This window comes from Hippocampus bargibanti, linkage group LG05 (assembly GCF_051943395.1).
Source record: "Hippocampus bargibanti isolate YZ-2025 linkage group LG05, ASM5194339v1, whole genome shotgun sequence".
In the NCBI taxonomy this organism is placed as follows: Eukaryota; Metazoa; Chordata; class Actinopteri; order Syngnathiformes; family Syngnathidae; genus Hippocampus; species Hippocampus bargibanti.
The window spans coordinates 7,961,618-7,979,530 of record NC_142738.1 but is presented as its reverse complement, the minus strand read 5'-3'; the positions used below and the strand labels follow the sequence as shown (position 1 = coordinate 7,979,530).

At 39.7% G+C, this 17,913-nt stretch overlaps 1 protein-coding gene across 9 annotated transcripts; it reads left to right on the top strand.

Annotated features, from left to right (window-relative positions):
• The first annotated feature begins 607 nt into the window (after nucleotides 1-607).
• tpm1 (tropomyosin 1 (alpha)) lies at nucleotides 608-17,894 on the top strand. Of its 9 annotated transcripts, none has more exons than XM_088996126.1 (10): nucleotides 609-857; nucleotides 1,850-1,975; nucleotides 6,477-6,610; nucleotides 7,802-7,919; nucleotides 8,040-8,110; nucleotides 10,356-10,431; nucleotides 11,704-11,766; nucleotides 11,842-11,911; nucleotides 13,151-13,229; nucleotides 14,521-14,736. In XM_088996126.1, the coding sequence occupies exons 1-10, from the start codon at nucleotides 744-746 to the stop codon at nucleotides 14,522-14,524; spliced, it is 855 nt and encodes a 284-aa protein (XP_088852252.1). In that variant the 5' UTR covers nucleotides 609-743; the 3' UTR covers nucleotides 14,525-14,736. The 9 variants fall into 9 exon arrangements, with proteins under 9 accessions (XP_088852254.1, XP_088852253.1, XP_088852252.1 ...); XM_088996123.1 differs by lacking the exon at nucleotides 1,850-1,975 and adding an exon at nucleotides 2,148-2,273 and having other exon boundaries at nucleotides 613-857; XM_088996128.1 differs by lacking the exons at nucleotides 13,151-13,229; nucleotides 14,521-14,736 and adding an exon at nucleotides 17,167-17,894 and having other exon boundaries at nucleotides 608-857.
• The last annotated feature ends 19 nt before the right edge of the window (nucleotides 17,895-17,913 follow it).

Genomic DNA, 17,913 nt, shown 5'->3' with positions numbered 1-17,913 from the left:
CATCCTGCACACAAACAAACACACACACACACACACACACACACACACACACACACATACACACACACACACACAGGTTTCCGTGCTTTGCTACTACGTATCAGAAATCTGTTTTTTTTCTTTAATGTGTTTATTTGTTGCATGAATTTGTTGAAAAGGCAATAAATAAAAAATGTTTGAAAACAATATTGAGGGGCAGAGGGAATTGTAGACGGAGGAATTTTCAAAATGAGTCGGCCGTACGGTGGAACCAGAAACACAAAAATAAAACAAAATGTCCGTCTTGGGTGAACGATCAAAAAGAATCTCATGAACACAGCACAGTTCGTTTTCACTCTGAGCGTTTTAAACCTTCACGTTCATCCTCCATGCACAGAAAGTGGCTTCTCTTACATGAGGAAGCCTTGTCCCCCTCAGGCCATATAAAGAGGTATAAAAGTCAAATATTTAGGAGAAGACGAATCAGCGAGTAGACCCTCGCAAGACGTCCAGACGACCTCACACGCCTCCTCCCACCCCCCCTCCCTCAAAAGTATTGGATGTCTCAAGGAATCTGCAGCCCCCCTGCACCCCCTCCTACTTCTAAGTACATATTTGTGAGGGCACGGGGAGGCAGAGCCTGCACTCCAGCTCCACGTTCACTGAGGCACACACGGCCCCGACTTCCTGCTCTCGCCTCCTGTGTACTTTCCCACTTTTTCCTTTGACGGAGCTTTCCCCACTTGGCAATAAGATAAGCAGCCATGGACGCCATCAAGAAGAAGATGCAGATGCTCAAGCTCGACAAGGAGAACGCCTTGGACAGAGCTGAGCAGGCCGAGTCGGACAAGAAGGCGGCGGAGGACAGAAGCAAGCAGGTTGGCCCGCGTTTAGTTCTTCATCACGGATGGATAGATAGATAGATAGATAGATAGATAGATAGATAGATAGATAGATAGATAGATAGATAGATAGATAGATAGATAGATAGATAGATAGATAGATAGATAGATAGATCGAAGAGACTGAGAGCAAGAGACAGACAGACAGACAGACAGACAGACAGGCAGGAAGATAGATAGATTTAAACCACATACTCCATGAATGAAAAACGAATCAAGACAGTGTTCGTGTATTAGCTAGCTAAATCGCTCGTGACCTAAATAGTAGCCATAAACTAGCTAACACTAGCTAACCAGACAGACAGACAGACATGTAGATAGATTTAAACCACATACTCCATGAAGGAAAAACGAATAAAGACAGTGTTCGTGTATTAGCTAGCTAAATCGCTCGCGACCTAAATCGCCATAAACTAGCTAACACTAGCTAGACAGACAGACAGACAGACAGACAGACAGACAGACAGACAGACAGACAGACAGACAGACATGTAGATAGATTTAAACCACATACTCCATGAATGAAAAACGAATAAAGACAGTGTTCGTGTATTAGCTAGCTAAATCGCTCGCGACCCAAATCGCCATAAACTAGCTAACACTAGCTAACCAGACAGACAGACAGACAGAAATGTAGATAGATTCAATCCACATACTCCATGAATGAAAAATGAATGAAGACAGTGTTCATGTATTAGCTAGCTAAATCGCTCGCGAGCTAAATCGCCATAAACTAGCTAACACTAACTAACCAGACAGACAGACAGAGATTTAAAGCACATACTGCATGCATACTGAAAGGAAAAACGAATCAAGACATTGTTAATGTATAAGCTAGCTAAATAACGCGCTAGCTAAATCTCCATAAACTAGCTAACACTAGCGAACCAGATCGAAAGATAGATTCATATGCATGAATATTGTGTTTTCCATGCTATAACTGGCTTGTCTTTGCTACACATGTGTAGTTAGAGGATGAAATAAGAGTGTTGGAAAAGAAAATGCGTGTGACTGAGGACGAGCGAGATAAAGTGTTTGAGGAATTCCAAACTGCTGAGGAGAAGCTGCTGAGCGCCGAGGAGGTCGCCGCGAAGGTATCCAGTACTCACTTGCGCGGACTTCTTTAACTTTGCTCTTTTCCTTTTCTCCTGTCCTGTCTTCTCTTGTTTCTCTGTGCGTCTTTTGTAAATGTGTATTCGTGCCACTCAATGGTTACCAATCTTGCCCTCCCACGAAAAAAAAATTAAACACTGAAACGGGACTCAGCTTGAGGATGACTTGCAAGGTCAGCAGAAGAAGCTGAAGGGAACGGAGGATGAGCTGGACAAGTACTCTGAGGCTCTTAAAGATGCCCAGGAGAAACTTGAGTTGGCTGAAAAGAAAGCTACAGATGTAAGTAAAGATGAGGGATCCAACAGGGCACATCACACGTCCCTTTCATGTTTTCACCTTCCTCTTATCACTGCACCTACACTGTCATTTTACTCTCCTGTTGCAATGTGGGTGTATTCTACAGCCCAGAAATTTATGTCTCTGTTCATACACTGTATAATATCTTATAAAAAATATTGATTATGCACTAATGTTGATGAAAATCACATGTCCGACATTACAGTATATATTCTCCTTTTATATTTCCCATATTTCTTTTCAGAGTGTGAATATCTGTAGTGTGCTTTAGCATTACTTAATGTTGAGTAAAAGTGCACGTAATGGCCAAACAAAATGTCACTTCCCAATAGTAATTTTGAGTTGAAAGGAACCAAATTCCTACTTTGGGTTTTCAGCTAAAAAGAAATTGGGAAGCCGCGCTCTATATTTTGCAACATGCTCAATCATTTGAATGCAAGCCCAAAGAAAGTCACACTTCAGTGTACGCGAAATCCACACCACATCTATTTTCAATATGGAAACATGATAGAAGTCGTATTACGTTTTGGACACTAATCCTCGTCGTTTTATGTGTCGCTGCCTGCTGAGATTTTTATTTTTTTCGAAGTGAAAATCAAGTCAGTCTTCCCACGAGTGCAAGGAGCCAGTAGAATGGATAAAAATAGACAACTTCTTTATATGGTCAACATTGAGCTGCAGTCTGCTTGCTTCGCAAAGGGGAGGAAACGCAGTTCCTCACAATGTGCCAGCAGCACAATTTGGCCATATATAGCTAGAGGTTAAAAAGATGGTGACCGAAAGAAATCACATCTTTGTAGATATACAGTATACTTTGTATGTGGTGATTGTTGTACAAACATTGCATTACAGCCATGTAGTTGATTTTTTTTTGTATATAAAAGATAAAAAATGTGTTAATAGTCATTTTGCTCAATTATATAAACATAGTGAGTGAGAGCGACTGGCCAGCCCACGGTAGTGAAAATTCATATTTACATTTATTTTTTACAAATAACGAATAGATAATCATCAATTAGCAAAACAAATGGTGACTGACTCCGAAATCACCCGCAGAAAAAAAAGTTCTTATTCCGTGACTGTAAAGTGTCCTTGAGAGTTTTGAAAGGCACTTAGAAATAAAATGTATTATTATTATTATTATTATTATTATTATTATTATTATTATTATTATTATTATTATTGTTATTATTATTGTTATTATTATTGTAAGTTAAAAAAATCAGTACTTTTAAAAATATTTTTGAAAATAAAAATATGTGCATCGGGTGCCAAACCACAAATACGCTGGGAAAAAAAAAAAAAATAAAATAAATAAATGATACAATGCCGTGTCATACTGACCCGTTCACCACAATTGTATTTTTTTTTTTTACATCTGAATTACATTTCTTGGAATCAAGATTTAAATGATTTTTTTAATTACATTTATTTACTGAAAAAAACAAAGATTTAATCCATATCTTTTCATGCTTTATGCGGTTCTCAAAAAGAAACCGATATAATTATTATATAATTATTTTGAGCCTTGTTTCGGACACCCATATGTCAGCGTGTTGTATTATTTCAATTTGACCAATAGATGGCGGCAAAAGACAGGTAATTATTGTACTCTTCAGATTTGTATGAAGAGAGCGTGTTAACATTCCTTTATGATCCTTGTAACATTATCGTATTTTAATGTGTTCCAGAAATAGAACGATTGAGCGTTTTTCGCAGGACAAGCCGCACCGTCCTCGTGGGGTGGATGTCGTCACGTCAATGACCATATCGTCATCTGGCCAATATGACAGTGACAGATTTGTTATTGTTGAGATACCGAGAACACTGTGATACTCGGCAAATATCGACTTTTTATATATACTGTCTAAGTGCGGGTGTGTTCGTGTGAATTGCGTGTAGGTGCGTGTGCGCAGAGCTGGATAGAGTGACAGTGAGACAGCGAGTTATCAATATCGTGATACTGTTATTGATCAATATCAATTCCAACGACGATATCGTCGTTTGGATCGATCCGGCGACTCATTGAAGCAGGGCAGACAGCCAGCTACAGTACTCGAGCGGGCTCTTTGCCTTGCCGTGAGAGAATCACGAAGAATGGCAGGATCCACGTCGGTGGAGGCTGTCAAACGAAAGATTCGGTCTTTGCAAGAGCGGGCGGGTTTCGCGGACGACAAAGCCGAAAGATTTCATCGCGAGTTGCACGAGCAACGCAAAGCCAGGGAGCAAGTAAGACGTTAACGTTTCTGAATTTATCGCCAATGTAGGTCACTCGGCTGAGCTCCGGGGCGACTCTGCCATGCGGGATGCTGCGCTCCCATAACGCAACTTCACCTGCTACTTTTTTTGGGAATTAGCTGCCCAATTTGTGGCCGCGAATGCCAATGCTGTACACGTCGTGTTTTAACCACACAACGTGCTTTCTGAATTTGACTTGAGAAATTGCTACAAGCAGGAAGCTCGTGGCATAAAACACGCTGCAGGTGACAGATGCAGTTTGACATGCCCATATATGGTCAACGCAAAGCAACAGATTGATTATTTTTCCACCTTGAATTAGAAGAACAGGAAATCCTTTGGTCGGTCAAGGGGCTTAAAGAGTCGGAGGCCAGACCAGGCTCTGTCTAATATAGCTTTATCTCCTTTGTCAGTTTATTTGTTTCCAGTTTAGCTGCTCACTGTGTAGTAATCCGACTTCCTTGTTCTGCTAGCTAGCTACCAACTTGAAAATCCAACCCCAAGAAAGAAGGCCAAATCAAAACTGCCACATCAAATAATGTGACCTGCTCAACAAATTGTTTTTGTTTTTTGTTTGAGAAAATATGGCCTGAAAGTATCGTTGTTGAACAACATTCTTCAACCACTTTTACAAAGATTCACTTCGACCAAACCCATTTTAACAAATGGTAGACAATAGTTAAAATGAAACATTTTCTTGACACATTATCATGACTTCTTACATTCAAGATCAATTTGTTGCTCAAATGTACTGCAGTAATGTTCTTGGTTTTGTGAACATTTTTTAAAAGGATATCGTACCAGGACTTTTGTACATACCCTCAAACGAACTGCTCACATACACTCGCCTTTTACAGTGAACCATTTTTTTGTGCCCTTGAGAATGTTGAAAAGTAAACCTGGACATTAGCCTTAAATCTTAAATCTTATGTGCTATGAGAAATGAGTCACGAAATGATGACTTTGTTAGTCCAAAACATGTATTTTCATATAACACAAGTGATTTATCTTTGCGCATCTAGTCAAAGTCAAAGTCAGCTTTATTGTCAAATATGCTAATATGCATGACATATCTATCTCTGCCAACAATGATATTGTGACAATTTCATATTCCAGTACGAGATGGCAGATTAACCTGTCTTGCCACCTATTGCCATTCATACAAAAGACTAGTAGCTGTGTGTTGAATTGAACAGACCCAAATGTCATACTGATCAAGATAATCTCGTCTCAATTTACTGAAACAAGATGATCATGATTTAAAAAACACAACATGTGTTAACCCAGCAGTTTTAAGATTATATACTTTTTGTGACGATTTCGTTGCAGACACAACCCCATAGAAAAAAAACTTATTTTCCGGTGTCTAAGACGCACCCAAAAGCCTTGATTTTCTTCAACAGATAACCTTACGCTTTATATGCAGGTGCGCCTTATATGTGAAGTAATATTTAGCCATAGCAGGTTTTGCAACCACTGTCAGCAGCCACCATTTTCCCCTGTTGAAGAAGTTGTGGATAGCCCAACCCTCTTATTTTAGCGCCTTATAATGTGGTGTACCGTGTATTGTATTTGTAAAACTTTTATATATTATATTTGGAAAACTTTTTTTCATTCATTGAAGGTACGCCGTATTTTCCGGTATGCCTTATATATGGAAAAAGTTTAAAAACACCATTCATCGGGGGTGCGCCTTATACTTCGGTGTGCCTTATACACCGGAAAATATGGTATATTGGAATTAGGTAGTAGGGTATTATTGATGTATTATGTAATATGGACATCTTGTATTCGTGCAAGCAGCATGTCAAAAAGCAGAACAAGTAAGCCCTGGAAGGAAGCCTTTTCCCAACGGGATTGCACAAACAACTGACCAGCTCGAAACTGCTTGAATAAGCGATCATTTAAAAAAAAATGTAAAAACTGACTTATGTCTTCTGTTCTTAGGCTGAGAGCGATGTGGCCTCCCTCAACAGACGCATCCAGCTGGTTGAGGAGGAGTTGGACCGTGCTCAGGAGCGTCTGGCCACTGCTTTGACCAAGCTGGAGGAAGCCGAGAAGGCCGCTGATGAGAGCGAGAGGTGCGTTCACGAACAGGAAGGGTGTTAAACTCATTTTTTTGCTGCGGGCCACATTGTAGTTATGGTTTCTTCTCGGGTTATGTGATGAATTTGGGCAAATCATTAGAATGTTTTATCTCCTCCACATATTACATACGGAATGCACAACAAATTAACTCATTCACTGCCAGACGATGTGCAAAAATGTGTCCACTCCAGTGCCATTGTCACTTGAATTCCAGGGCCCACATAATATTGAGTTTTAGGACTACATAAACATTCAATAGAGCATTAGAAAGCATAGAATTGCTTCTTTCATCAGAAAAAACGAGTTAATTCTTAAATTATATGGGTCTGGAGTTATATGAGCTTGAAATGAGGGTGGCTGTTGAAAATACAAAGCAATACTTCACTGTCCTGCACGAAGTCCATGGGGAGTTCATCTGCTAAGAAAATCCCACAGAGGGAGGTGCTGGCTCTCTCGCTAGCTGTCTATTAGCTGTTTAACTAACTGGCTGGCTATCTAGCTGGCTATCTATTAGCTATTTATCTATCTTACTGGCTATCGTCTAGCTAGCTATCTAGCTATCTATCTATTAACTAGCTATTAGCTAGCTAGCTTTCTATCTATTTAAGTTATTCCGGGTTGAGTGAATGCTGGCGCGTGTGGCTGCCGCTGCTCACCCACAGAAAAAAAAAACGTATTCTTTGACTGTAAAGTGTCCTTGAGAGTTTTGAAAGCCGCTTATAAATGAAATGTATGATGATGGGCGCTTTAACAACAGCTGAAGCTGGAACAAAGCGCTCACACGGAAAGAAAGGAAATGCTGCCTCCTTGTGGAAAAGAAAAAAACGTTGCCAGAGGCCATGGCCAACGCTTTATCAGCACCCAAGCATGAAAAAAAAACCTGAACAAATTCGTCATATTTTAAATTCCCGAATAAATTCATGAATGGCAGTGAGTGAGTACTACTTTTTAAATTAGAAGTCAAAAACATGACTGTTATTGTTGACAGTGAAATTAAATTGACATTTTGCTTCAGACTTTAGCAAGCGTCACGGCACTTGACATGCTTGATTTGCTCTCGGAGGCTGAATAAAATGATGTGATGGGCCAGATTTGGCCCCTGGGCCTTGACTATGACACCCATGACGTAAAGGTTCCTGCTTGTCTCTACATCTCCTTACCTGCTTTATCCGTGTCCTTCACAGAGGCATGAAGGTCGTTGAAAACAGGGCCATGAAGGATGAGGAGAAAATGGAGATTCAGGAGATCCAGCTCAAAGAGGCCAAGCACATTGCTGAGGAGGCTGACCGCAAATACGAGGAGGTGAGTTTTTCCCAAAGCTTTCCAAAAATAAACACCAAATCATAATGTAATGATGAGAAGTAAACAGTTGTTTTGTTTTTGTTTTGTTTTTTTTAACACTTTGCTGTGTTGCACCTACAGGTGGCTCGTAAACTGGTCATCATTGAGAGTGACCTGGAGCGTACAGAAGAACGCGCCGAGCTGTCAGAAAGGTAAAGTTTACAAAATTTGTCACTAACCCCCCCCCCCCTACCAGGTACCACCCGACTTATCTGTTCACCTCATAAGCCCAAAATAAAGTATAGTTGTGTAAATACACGCCCGGACGATTGGAACATGACGCCTTGTGTTCTTACTGGATGTGCCGATCATTTGCATTTGCTCCCTCCGGCTTGAATGGCTGCTGCTTGCAAAAACGATTGCCACTCAAAGTCAGCGGCGAAGGCTGGATGATGAGCTAAGAGTCGCGGAGCAAAGCATGAAATCACTAAACTCCTCACTCAGACAGGTACTATGAGCCAAAACTAACACCCGTGTTCTTTTTTTTTTTTTTGCATGACACTCCTCATGCAATCATTTAGCAAAAAAAACAAAAACAAAGCCTGTGCTTTTTGCCTCACGCTTCTTCTTCTTCAAGCTTTTTTTTTTCATCTTTCATGGACAGTTAAACCCGTTCATGAAAGTGACCACATTCGGAGTAGAAGTGACGTGTGTGTGTGTGTGTGTGTGTGTCTTCTACATGACAAGAGTGGCAAAACAAGTGCAATGAGTTTTTTCACGCATACAAATTCACTTGAACTCAGAATCTGGCCACTTGAAACATTTCATTCTTAACTGGTGAATCTTTTTTTCGTGATTCCGAAGCTGAATTTTCCACCAAGCAGTGCAAGACTGTCTGCTACCGACAGGATGTCATATTCTAATTGAAAGGTGATGGAATGCAATTTTGAAATGGCTAAGGATGGGGAAAAAAAAAGTTTATTTTGGTAAATTGGTCGCTTCTTTGTAATATACACACACGCACACATACATACAGGGTGACCCAAAAAGATGCGTACCCATGAAAATTTCAATTGTGGCTTTGATTAAAAAGCTATTTATTTCAAATTGCAACCACACATTATTCAGGGAGGGTGACCCAAAAACACGCGTACTATTGAGTCCCTCACTGCAGCAATGTTTTCTCCCGAAAGAAAAAGTAAAAGTGATTGACAACTTTATCAGACGACAAGTACAAGTACAGTTTGCTTGCAACGAAATGGTGGACATTTGGAACACATCTTGGGAAAGCCATAAATTGACTAAAAATTGACAGAAATAGCTGAAACCCTGGTGAATGGTCTTCCATAAAATGAATAATGTGTGGTTGTAATTTGAAAGAAATAGCTTTTTAATTAAAGCCACAATTGAAAATTTCATGGATCTTTTTGGGTCACCCTGTACATGGAGGGGTGTAATTACATTCTTTTTCATTCTTGACACCTTTATCATGTGGTTTACAAAGGAAGTGGGCAGAGCCAAACAGTGACGCATGGCGAGTATTGTGACAGAGCCACCAAAAAAAGAATATATATACAGTAAAGTCTCGTTATATCGATATTCAAGGGAGCCCGAAAAAATATCGATATAACCGGGACTATCGATATATCCGACCCTGTTTGCATGTAATTTTCTCTGCATACAGTAAAGTCTCGTTATATCGATATCGGATATATCGATAGTCCCGGTTATATCGATACTATTTCTATGCACGCACGGAGAAAATTACATGCAAACAGGGTCGGATATATCGATAGTCCCGGTTATATCGATATTTTTTCGGGCTCCCTTGAATATCGATATAACGAGACTTTACTGTATATATATATATATTCCATCACAAGGTCAATTGCTGTGCGAGAGTGAGATGCTGGCTGCCTTGCCAAAATTGTCCTATATATATATACACAGTATAAAACCAAAAATTGCACTTTGTTATAACTGCTTGGTTGAAAGTACAGCTTATCATTACATAATAGTATGGCGAGGCGGCGTACGAAAGCAGTGTGGTGTTGAGAACAATTACAGTGATCCCTCGCTACTTATTTTACTTTCAGTGCATCGTGTTTTTTTTTCCAGGGATAAAAATGCTCCGAATAATAACAACAAAAATGCTGAATGACTGAGGTTTTCAGATTGTCATCTATCGCGGGTGGTCCTGGTCCCCATTAACAGCAAAAAACGAGGGATTACTGTACTGCTTTTTGATCATCCAATTGTTTCCACCTTCCTTACTTGTCTGGGGGTTCCCTTCTGATTTAATCTGTGTTGTTCTTTTTGATCTTGTTTCCTCTCTCTCCCCCTCCCCGTTCTGCCCTTTTTGTATCTTTCCCTCCACCTCTTTCACATCTGGTTCTTTCGGCCGTTGCCCTCCCTTTTCTGTCCCCCTTTTTTTTCACTCGTGTCAAACAAAACCAGCAAATGCTCTGAGCTGGAGGAAGAGTTGAAAACTGTAACCAACAACTTGAAGTCACTGGAGGCCCAGGCTGATAAGGTAGGCAGCCCGAAAGGGCCCACTGCATGCTGACAAATCCCTTGCCGCTCTCCTTGATGGGAAAACAGAAACCAGAAGAGCTTGGGAACCAGATGTTTGTCTCTTCTCAGCATGCTTTCTGTGCGACATTGGAAGACTTGCTTGAATAATTATCCTGATTAACAAATATTCAAATTTCAAAATAGGACATGCAAGTAAAATTTCAAGCTACATTTTTGCATTAAATCCAAATGCCATTTTTCCTCAGCATATTTGGTTTCTATGATAATAAAAATAATAATTAGGCATGTTGGTCCAATGTTTAACGCGTCGACCTTGTCATTGGTTAAATCCTGGCTCCTTCCTGTGTGGAGTTTGCAGGTTCTCGTCAGGCCTCTGTGGGTTTTCTTCCATATTTCCTTCCATATTCCGAAAATATGCATGGCAGGCTAATTGAACACTCTAAATTGGCCCTCGGTGTGAGCGTGAGCACAGATGGGTGTTCATGTCAGTGTGTGCCACGATTGGCTGGCAACCGGTTCAGGGTGTCCCCCGCCGACTGCCCGAAGGCAGCTTATGAGGATAAAATAGATGGATGGATAATAGTATTGATAATAATGCATTTTTTAATCTGCCTTTTTTTAACTCAGCTGTTTTCGGGTACTTGCCTGGGGACACCCTGAACTGCTTGCAGACAATCGCTGGGCACACAAAGACAAACACCGAAACAAGATTACTCATTTGGACAGTTTTGAATGTTCCATTAACCTGCCATGTGTGTTTTTGGAATCTGGGAGGAAATCTGAATACCCGAACAAAACCCACGCAGGAAAACATGCAAACTCCACACAGGAAGGCTAATCAAACCGTGCAGAAATGAAAGATTGTGTATTTATTAGTATTTTTAAGCAATAATTAATGCTACTATCTGTATTGTGGAAGCTTTTACAGGTCAATTTCTTTGTTTTTTTGTTATTTTGACTTCAAGATGGCGCCGCGAGAGTGGCTGCCTTTCCAGCAGCTCCTGTATTTTGTTTTCCTACTTTCATTCATTTCATAACTTTGCTGCTGTTAAATGTTAATTTCTCCACTGCGAGACGAATAAAGGCAAATCCAATCCAATCCAAAATATCTAAATATATATCAATATAAAAAAGTGCAGAAAAAATAAATTCAAGATATTTTTAAATCAGTGTCAAAAGTACGTGAAGCAACATCTCTGGTGAACATTTGGTGTTGACCACAGTCATTGAAGAGCATGTGTAACTTCTCTTGTTATTTTTTAAATCGCAGTACTCACAAAAGGAGGACAAATACGAGGAAGAGATCAAGATCCTCACCGACAAGCTGAAGGAGGCGAGTGTCACGGCGCGTCAAGAACACGCGGCACCGTTGTCGTAGTGAGCTCACGTCCGTGTTTCTTCCGCGCAGGCTGAAACCCGCGCCGAGTTTGCCGAGAGATCAGTAGCCAAGCTTGAGAAGACCATTGATGACTTGGAGGGTATGTTTGAGTTTGTTTGTTTGTCATTTTATCTGTAAAATATTTTGTCGGTCAACCGGAAAAAAAGATTTTGATTCAACACAAAGACAAATGGCCGACTTGAACTCATTCATTGCCATTCCCGAATATATTCGGGAATTGAAAAGCATGACGTGGCGCGCCATTCCCAAATTTGTTCGGGTTTTGGTTTTTATTGTGGGGGTGCCGATAAAACACAGGTCAGACCTCTGGCAATGTTATTTCCCTGCCACGAGGGTGCATCATTTGCATTTTTTTCCATCTTAGCGCTTTGTTCCAGCTCTTGTTAAGGCGCTATATAATATGTATGTATTGTATTTCGGACAGCCGTCCCCATTTCAACCTCAGATAACTCCAGACCCATATAACCTAGGAATTAACTTTTTTTTTTAGAATGAAAGAAGACAGTCTATGGTGTCTTACGCTGAATTGGATGTTTATGTAGTCCTAAAAGTCAGTATTCTATGGGTCCTGCAATTTGAATGAAAAATGACAAAAACCCTGGCACTGCAGTGGACACATTTTTGCACATCGTCTGGCAGTGAATGAGTCAGGCCACTGATATTTACCATTGAGAGGTTGAGAAGTCCAAGGTTTTATATATCTCACAAACAAGTAAACTACCAAAATAATGATAAGAATTTATTTGACGTTCAATTAATTGTTCGTCCTCGAGTAATCTATGGTATCTTTTACATAGCTACAAATATCTCTTTTTGATTTCTTTCTAATGATCGACAAGTACACTTGAGTACTTTATTTGATAGGGGGAATAAAAATGAACAAACGTAGGAAAATAAAGTAGTCCAATTTGGTACTTCAACCTTCATTACATGGGAAAAAAAGCTCAATAAAACAAGAAAATGCAACCAAACGTGCTCAGGTTGACAGTTGTTCCCACACCCAACCCGCACCACAATACATTTGGAGCACTAACATTTAACAGTGAGTCTAATGACAGAAACCGAGAAGGAGAAAGACGACTGATTGACAAAAAGTCACAAGTCAACATTTTCTGTGTGCATACCGCAGAGGACTTTGCACTCACTTGTGCTGCCCTTTCATTCCTGTCATTCTTTGATGTAACTTTTGTTTCCCCTCTTTCCTCCCTTTCTTTGTTGCCGGTTCTCTATGAATGGTCTTCGCCACCTTTTCTTGTCACCTTTCCACCCATTCCCGTCACTGCACCTTCACTTGCGTCCGTCCGTGGCCCACCGATAGATGAGTTGTATTCCCAGAAACTGAAATTCAAGTCCATCAGCGAGGAGCTGGACCACGCCCTCAATGACATGACTTCCATGTAAATGTTCCACCGGCCGTTCCTCTTGTTTTTGTGACTTATTAACACCCGTTGTAGGGCTGGGCAAGCAAACGAAAATTGCCTGTTTTTTTTTTTATTTGCGCTTCTGACAAGCATAACAACATTAGAATTAAAGAAACACGATTCGCGAGCAGAACAGCGTGGCGTGTTTATGAGTTTCTGCGTTGTGAAAGCTGTGTGGCGAATGTTATTTTGCCCTCCCTCAGCCCAACTTACGTTGTTTATTAACACTTTAGTTCGTGTTTACTCTACAATTAAACACACAGGGATAAGATGTACACACATTGTATATTTAACTGCCACTAGCGATGTTTCAAAAACTAGTTACATGTTTCATATACATCGCTAGTGCTAATGCTTGTGCTCAATGTAAAAATGCCATTGAAAGGCTATCACAAAATTAGCATTGCTTTCCGGAAGCGATATTCAATAAAATAAATATTTTTACAGCATATCGCTATAGTGACACACACAGACACTATAAAAAATATTCAAAAGCACACATTATTTCAAATGTGTAAAAAAAACAAGCAACTTTCTTCGAAGACAGTATTTATATCTTAATGTATGTACGCCATTCATGAAAGGGACCACGCTGCCCCTTAGAGGCCAAAGTGTGCAGAGCAGTAACATACACTATTTTTTTATTACTGTTATTTCATACTTTTACTTTGTAACTAATTGATTTTTAGTTGTTCTTTCAATTTATATTTGAAGTTGAGTTTTTGTGTTTGAATTAATAACAAGTTATGAAGTTTATGAATCATCTTTTTTAAATCGTGATTTCACCATCAATCTAAATCATAATGATTGTTATTTTTCTCCGGAATCACTCAGCCCAATTTCCACACGTAGCAGTTTCATTGGGATGTGTCATTAACACGTGCATAGTTAACCGTTGATCGTTTTATTAGTAAAATAAGAGTGTCCAAAGGGGGATGCAGTATGGTAATGCATGTCATGTGAAGCAGCATGAACTGATTTTATTTGATTTCTACTGGTCGGGCCAGTTTGGCATCCTGAGACAAATGCATGCAAGTCAATGGACAGATTCAATCACCGTAGCCTCAGGCCTTTTCTATTTTGATTGATTTATCTACTAATAGTGTATGTCTGGCTTTGCCCCCATTAAATCCCCCTTCCCCCCCATTTGCTTTTTTTGTCCCATTTCAATGAGCTCTATGGCATGGACCCTTTTGATGTGGTGGTACATCAGAGCCGACCCCCCCCCCCCTTCTATTCACTGTACTTCTTCTCTCCCCCCTCACAGATAAATTGTTCACATCTCATCTAAGACGCCTCCTTCCGGCAGAGTGGCATCTGTCTGCTTTCTCCAGCTTTGCCAACATTTTCCTTTCCCTCTCCACCTGTGCTCTCCCCGTCTTCATATTTGTTCTCATCCTCATGTTAAAGTCCATCCGATCTCTTGTACAGAATCCTGAAATCAATCTGCATTGTGTAAAAAGAATAAATCTCATCACTTCTATGTACGCTGTATCTCTTTTCTCTGTCCCGTCTATTTATTTCCAGACAATCTTTAGAAGCCTCTGTCTTTATTTTTATTTTTCAACCTCTCAAATATCGTTTTCCTTGCTTTCATTGTTTTAGCCATGCGGAAGGCAGCACTCAAGAACTTGAATAAAAGCTGAAACTTATATAGCTTTTCTAGTAGCAGTTGAGATGTGTATTCATCAGCATCACCTTGGGTGTTTTGAGGAGATGAGGGCTGGGATTGGATCGTGATCAGGAAGACTGTGGTTAAGTCGTGAGATGATTGAGAATATCTAGTTGGATGAATCGGACTGAGAAGTGTTTTGTGCTCATTTGTGTTACAAAATTATGTCATGTGGGCATTGTACGTTACGCAGCATTTCAATAAATGTACAGTCTTAAAGGACAACCGATATCATTTTTTTGTTTCCTAACTGACATCAGAAAAACGTTTTATAGCATCTAAAATACCCAAAACACGCAGTATGATATTTTTAGTCAAATGCAAAACATCAATAAAAATGACTTAAAGTGTCCAAAAACTACTTCAAATTGAACCCGGAAGTGGCCAGTTTCAGAAGGTCCCGCCCCCTTGTTCGTGGTGTAACCCCAAGACGTCTTGCCTTGCTCGAGAATCAAAACAATGGCTTCAGATTCGGAAAAGTTGCTTTCTTGTTACTCATCCAGTTATGAATATGATTCAAATAGTTCTGAAGAGGAAAACATACATGTTTGCAATCGATAAAAGAATTTATTCCGGTCATTTTGATGCATCTGGAGAGAAATGTAGTGACAAACTCTTTAGTACTCACAGTACCCAAAAATAGGCAGAAGAGGGCGACAAAGCTCCGTGGAAATTGTCTCCTCAGACGTTTTGTAGGCGAACATCAAATACACTGTAGAAGTCTTGGCGCAACACACAACGATTCATCATCGCGTTATTTATGTTTTTTTCCTTCTAATTTCGCCATCAACACGGATCAACATGAAGTTTTCAGACCAAACAAAGTACCGCAAAATGCCTTGAGGTGATGCAAGGTCTGTCCTTTCTCGGTGAGGGGCGCTCCTTCAGTGACGTAGTGTGAGGACTCGTCACCAACTCAAAAACAAAACTTCCGGAATATTCACTCTGAAAATGCCCAATTCGCAGCTCATTTTTTTGCAGATTTTGGACACCTTAAGTCATTTTTATTGGTGTTTTGCATTTGACTAAAAAGATCATACTGCGTGTTTTGGGACTTTTGGATGCGATAAAACGTTTTTCTGATGTCAGTTAGGAAACAAAAAAAGTGACATCGGTTGTCCTTTAAGGGCTCTGGGTGTTTTGGTGAATCTATTATGGCAGACTGTATTGTGAACGGCGCAAGGGAAAATATGACAATCAACAGACGACAATTATCCTCCAAACAAGCTAATTTTAAAAATGATCAAGTTGTGGTTGCATGAGTGATAAGTATAATTATGTTTCCAGATGACGGGGATGACAAAAACACTGCAAATAACAAAAATAAAACATTCACAGTCACCTTAACATATTGCACACACATTCGCTTTATAAAACAAAGCGACATTGAGAGTTTTGAAAGGCGTGTATAAATGAAATGTATTATTATTAGTATTATTACTAATTTTGAGTGAAGATTGGATTAGCCTTTATTAGTCTCGCAGTGGAGAAATTTACATTTCATAGCAGCAAAGTGATGAAAATAAAAGGAAAGGCAGAAGTAAAAAAACAAAATACAGGAGCTGCTGTAAAGGTAGCCACTCTCGCGGCGCCATGTTAAAGTCAACACAACAACAAAAAAACAAAATAACAAATAATCTGACACCACACAAAAGACACATAAATAAACAATAAATCACTTTCTGCACCCTCTTTGTTGTATGAAACAGTTCTAGATGAAAAATGAGCGGATCAAAGCCTCCTTTTCACCAGTGGATCAGGGACGTCATGGTGGAATGTGCACATTTACTACAAGCTAAATATCGTAAGCAAACACAAAGCTGTAGCATCCATTGATGAAAAGAGATTGTCTCACATCTCCTGTCCCACGTAAATCCGCTTCAATTCCAAGCCGCGACAGTTCCACATACGCATCGGTGCTCTCGACGGTTTGGCTACCAGTAGACTTAGCACTTTATGACCTAACATCTGACTAAAATGATCAATCAGAGTAGCTGCCTTGTCTCTAATATTTTTTTTATAATACTTTTATTTATAATATTTTGTGCCTTTATCATTCTGAATAACAATGTTGAGTGTGCATGGTTTTCCCCAAAACCTTGTGAGTTTGTTGTTGTTTTTGAATGCTGTGAAAAACGTGTTAAACGTGTTACAAGCTTGATTATTAACAACATTCAACCGGCTGACTATCATTATCACATGTGTGTGTGACTAATACTTGCATTTTTAACTTTCCAATAGAAAAACTTGCCCACGCCAAAGAGGAGAATCTTGATATGCACCAGATGTTGGACCAGACTCTCATGGAACTGAATAATTTGTGAAAGCACAATCTAACCCTGATATGCACTGCAGTTTGGCTTTTTTTGTACTTGCACCTTTGCTACCCAATCAACCTGTACCTTGTACACGGTGCAGCGCGACAAGCCAGATGCTATTTTTCTTGCACCAACCTGCCTTCAGTGCAACTCAACCAAGGACCTAAGGGAAGTCAAACGTAACCATTCCCTCCGATGAATCCAAAATCGGAAACATTTGTTTTTTGCAAACCAGTTTTTATACTGAAACAATCCTTGCGTGGAATTGCACGTGACTGTGGTGACATTTTTTTTACATCTGTTAATTGTTACATTCTATTCCACCTTAAGTTTTGCACAAACCAAAGGTCAAAGTGAAGAAATTTAGCACTCCGCCTCACAAAATGCCTTTTTTTTTCAGTCTTCACGAAAGACTGCCAATACACTCCTCTTGTGAAACTTCAGTATATAAATTGGTGCTATTTTATTCATATTTAGGCTGTTTTAGTTTATAACAGCCACAGTCCTAAATTTGTTCATTTTGTCTGTGTGGTTTGAGACATCTGGTTGTGCATTGTTTTAGCATTTTTAAAGTAGATGTTTCAAATCGTTATCATATTTGAAATGTTAAAATTCTGAAATAAATTAAAGCACGTGTTGAAAGTTGTGGGATTATCTTGTATTTATTTCA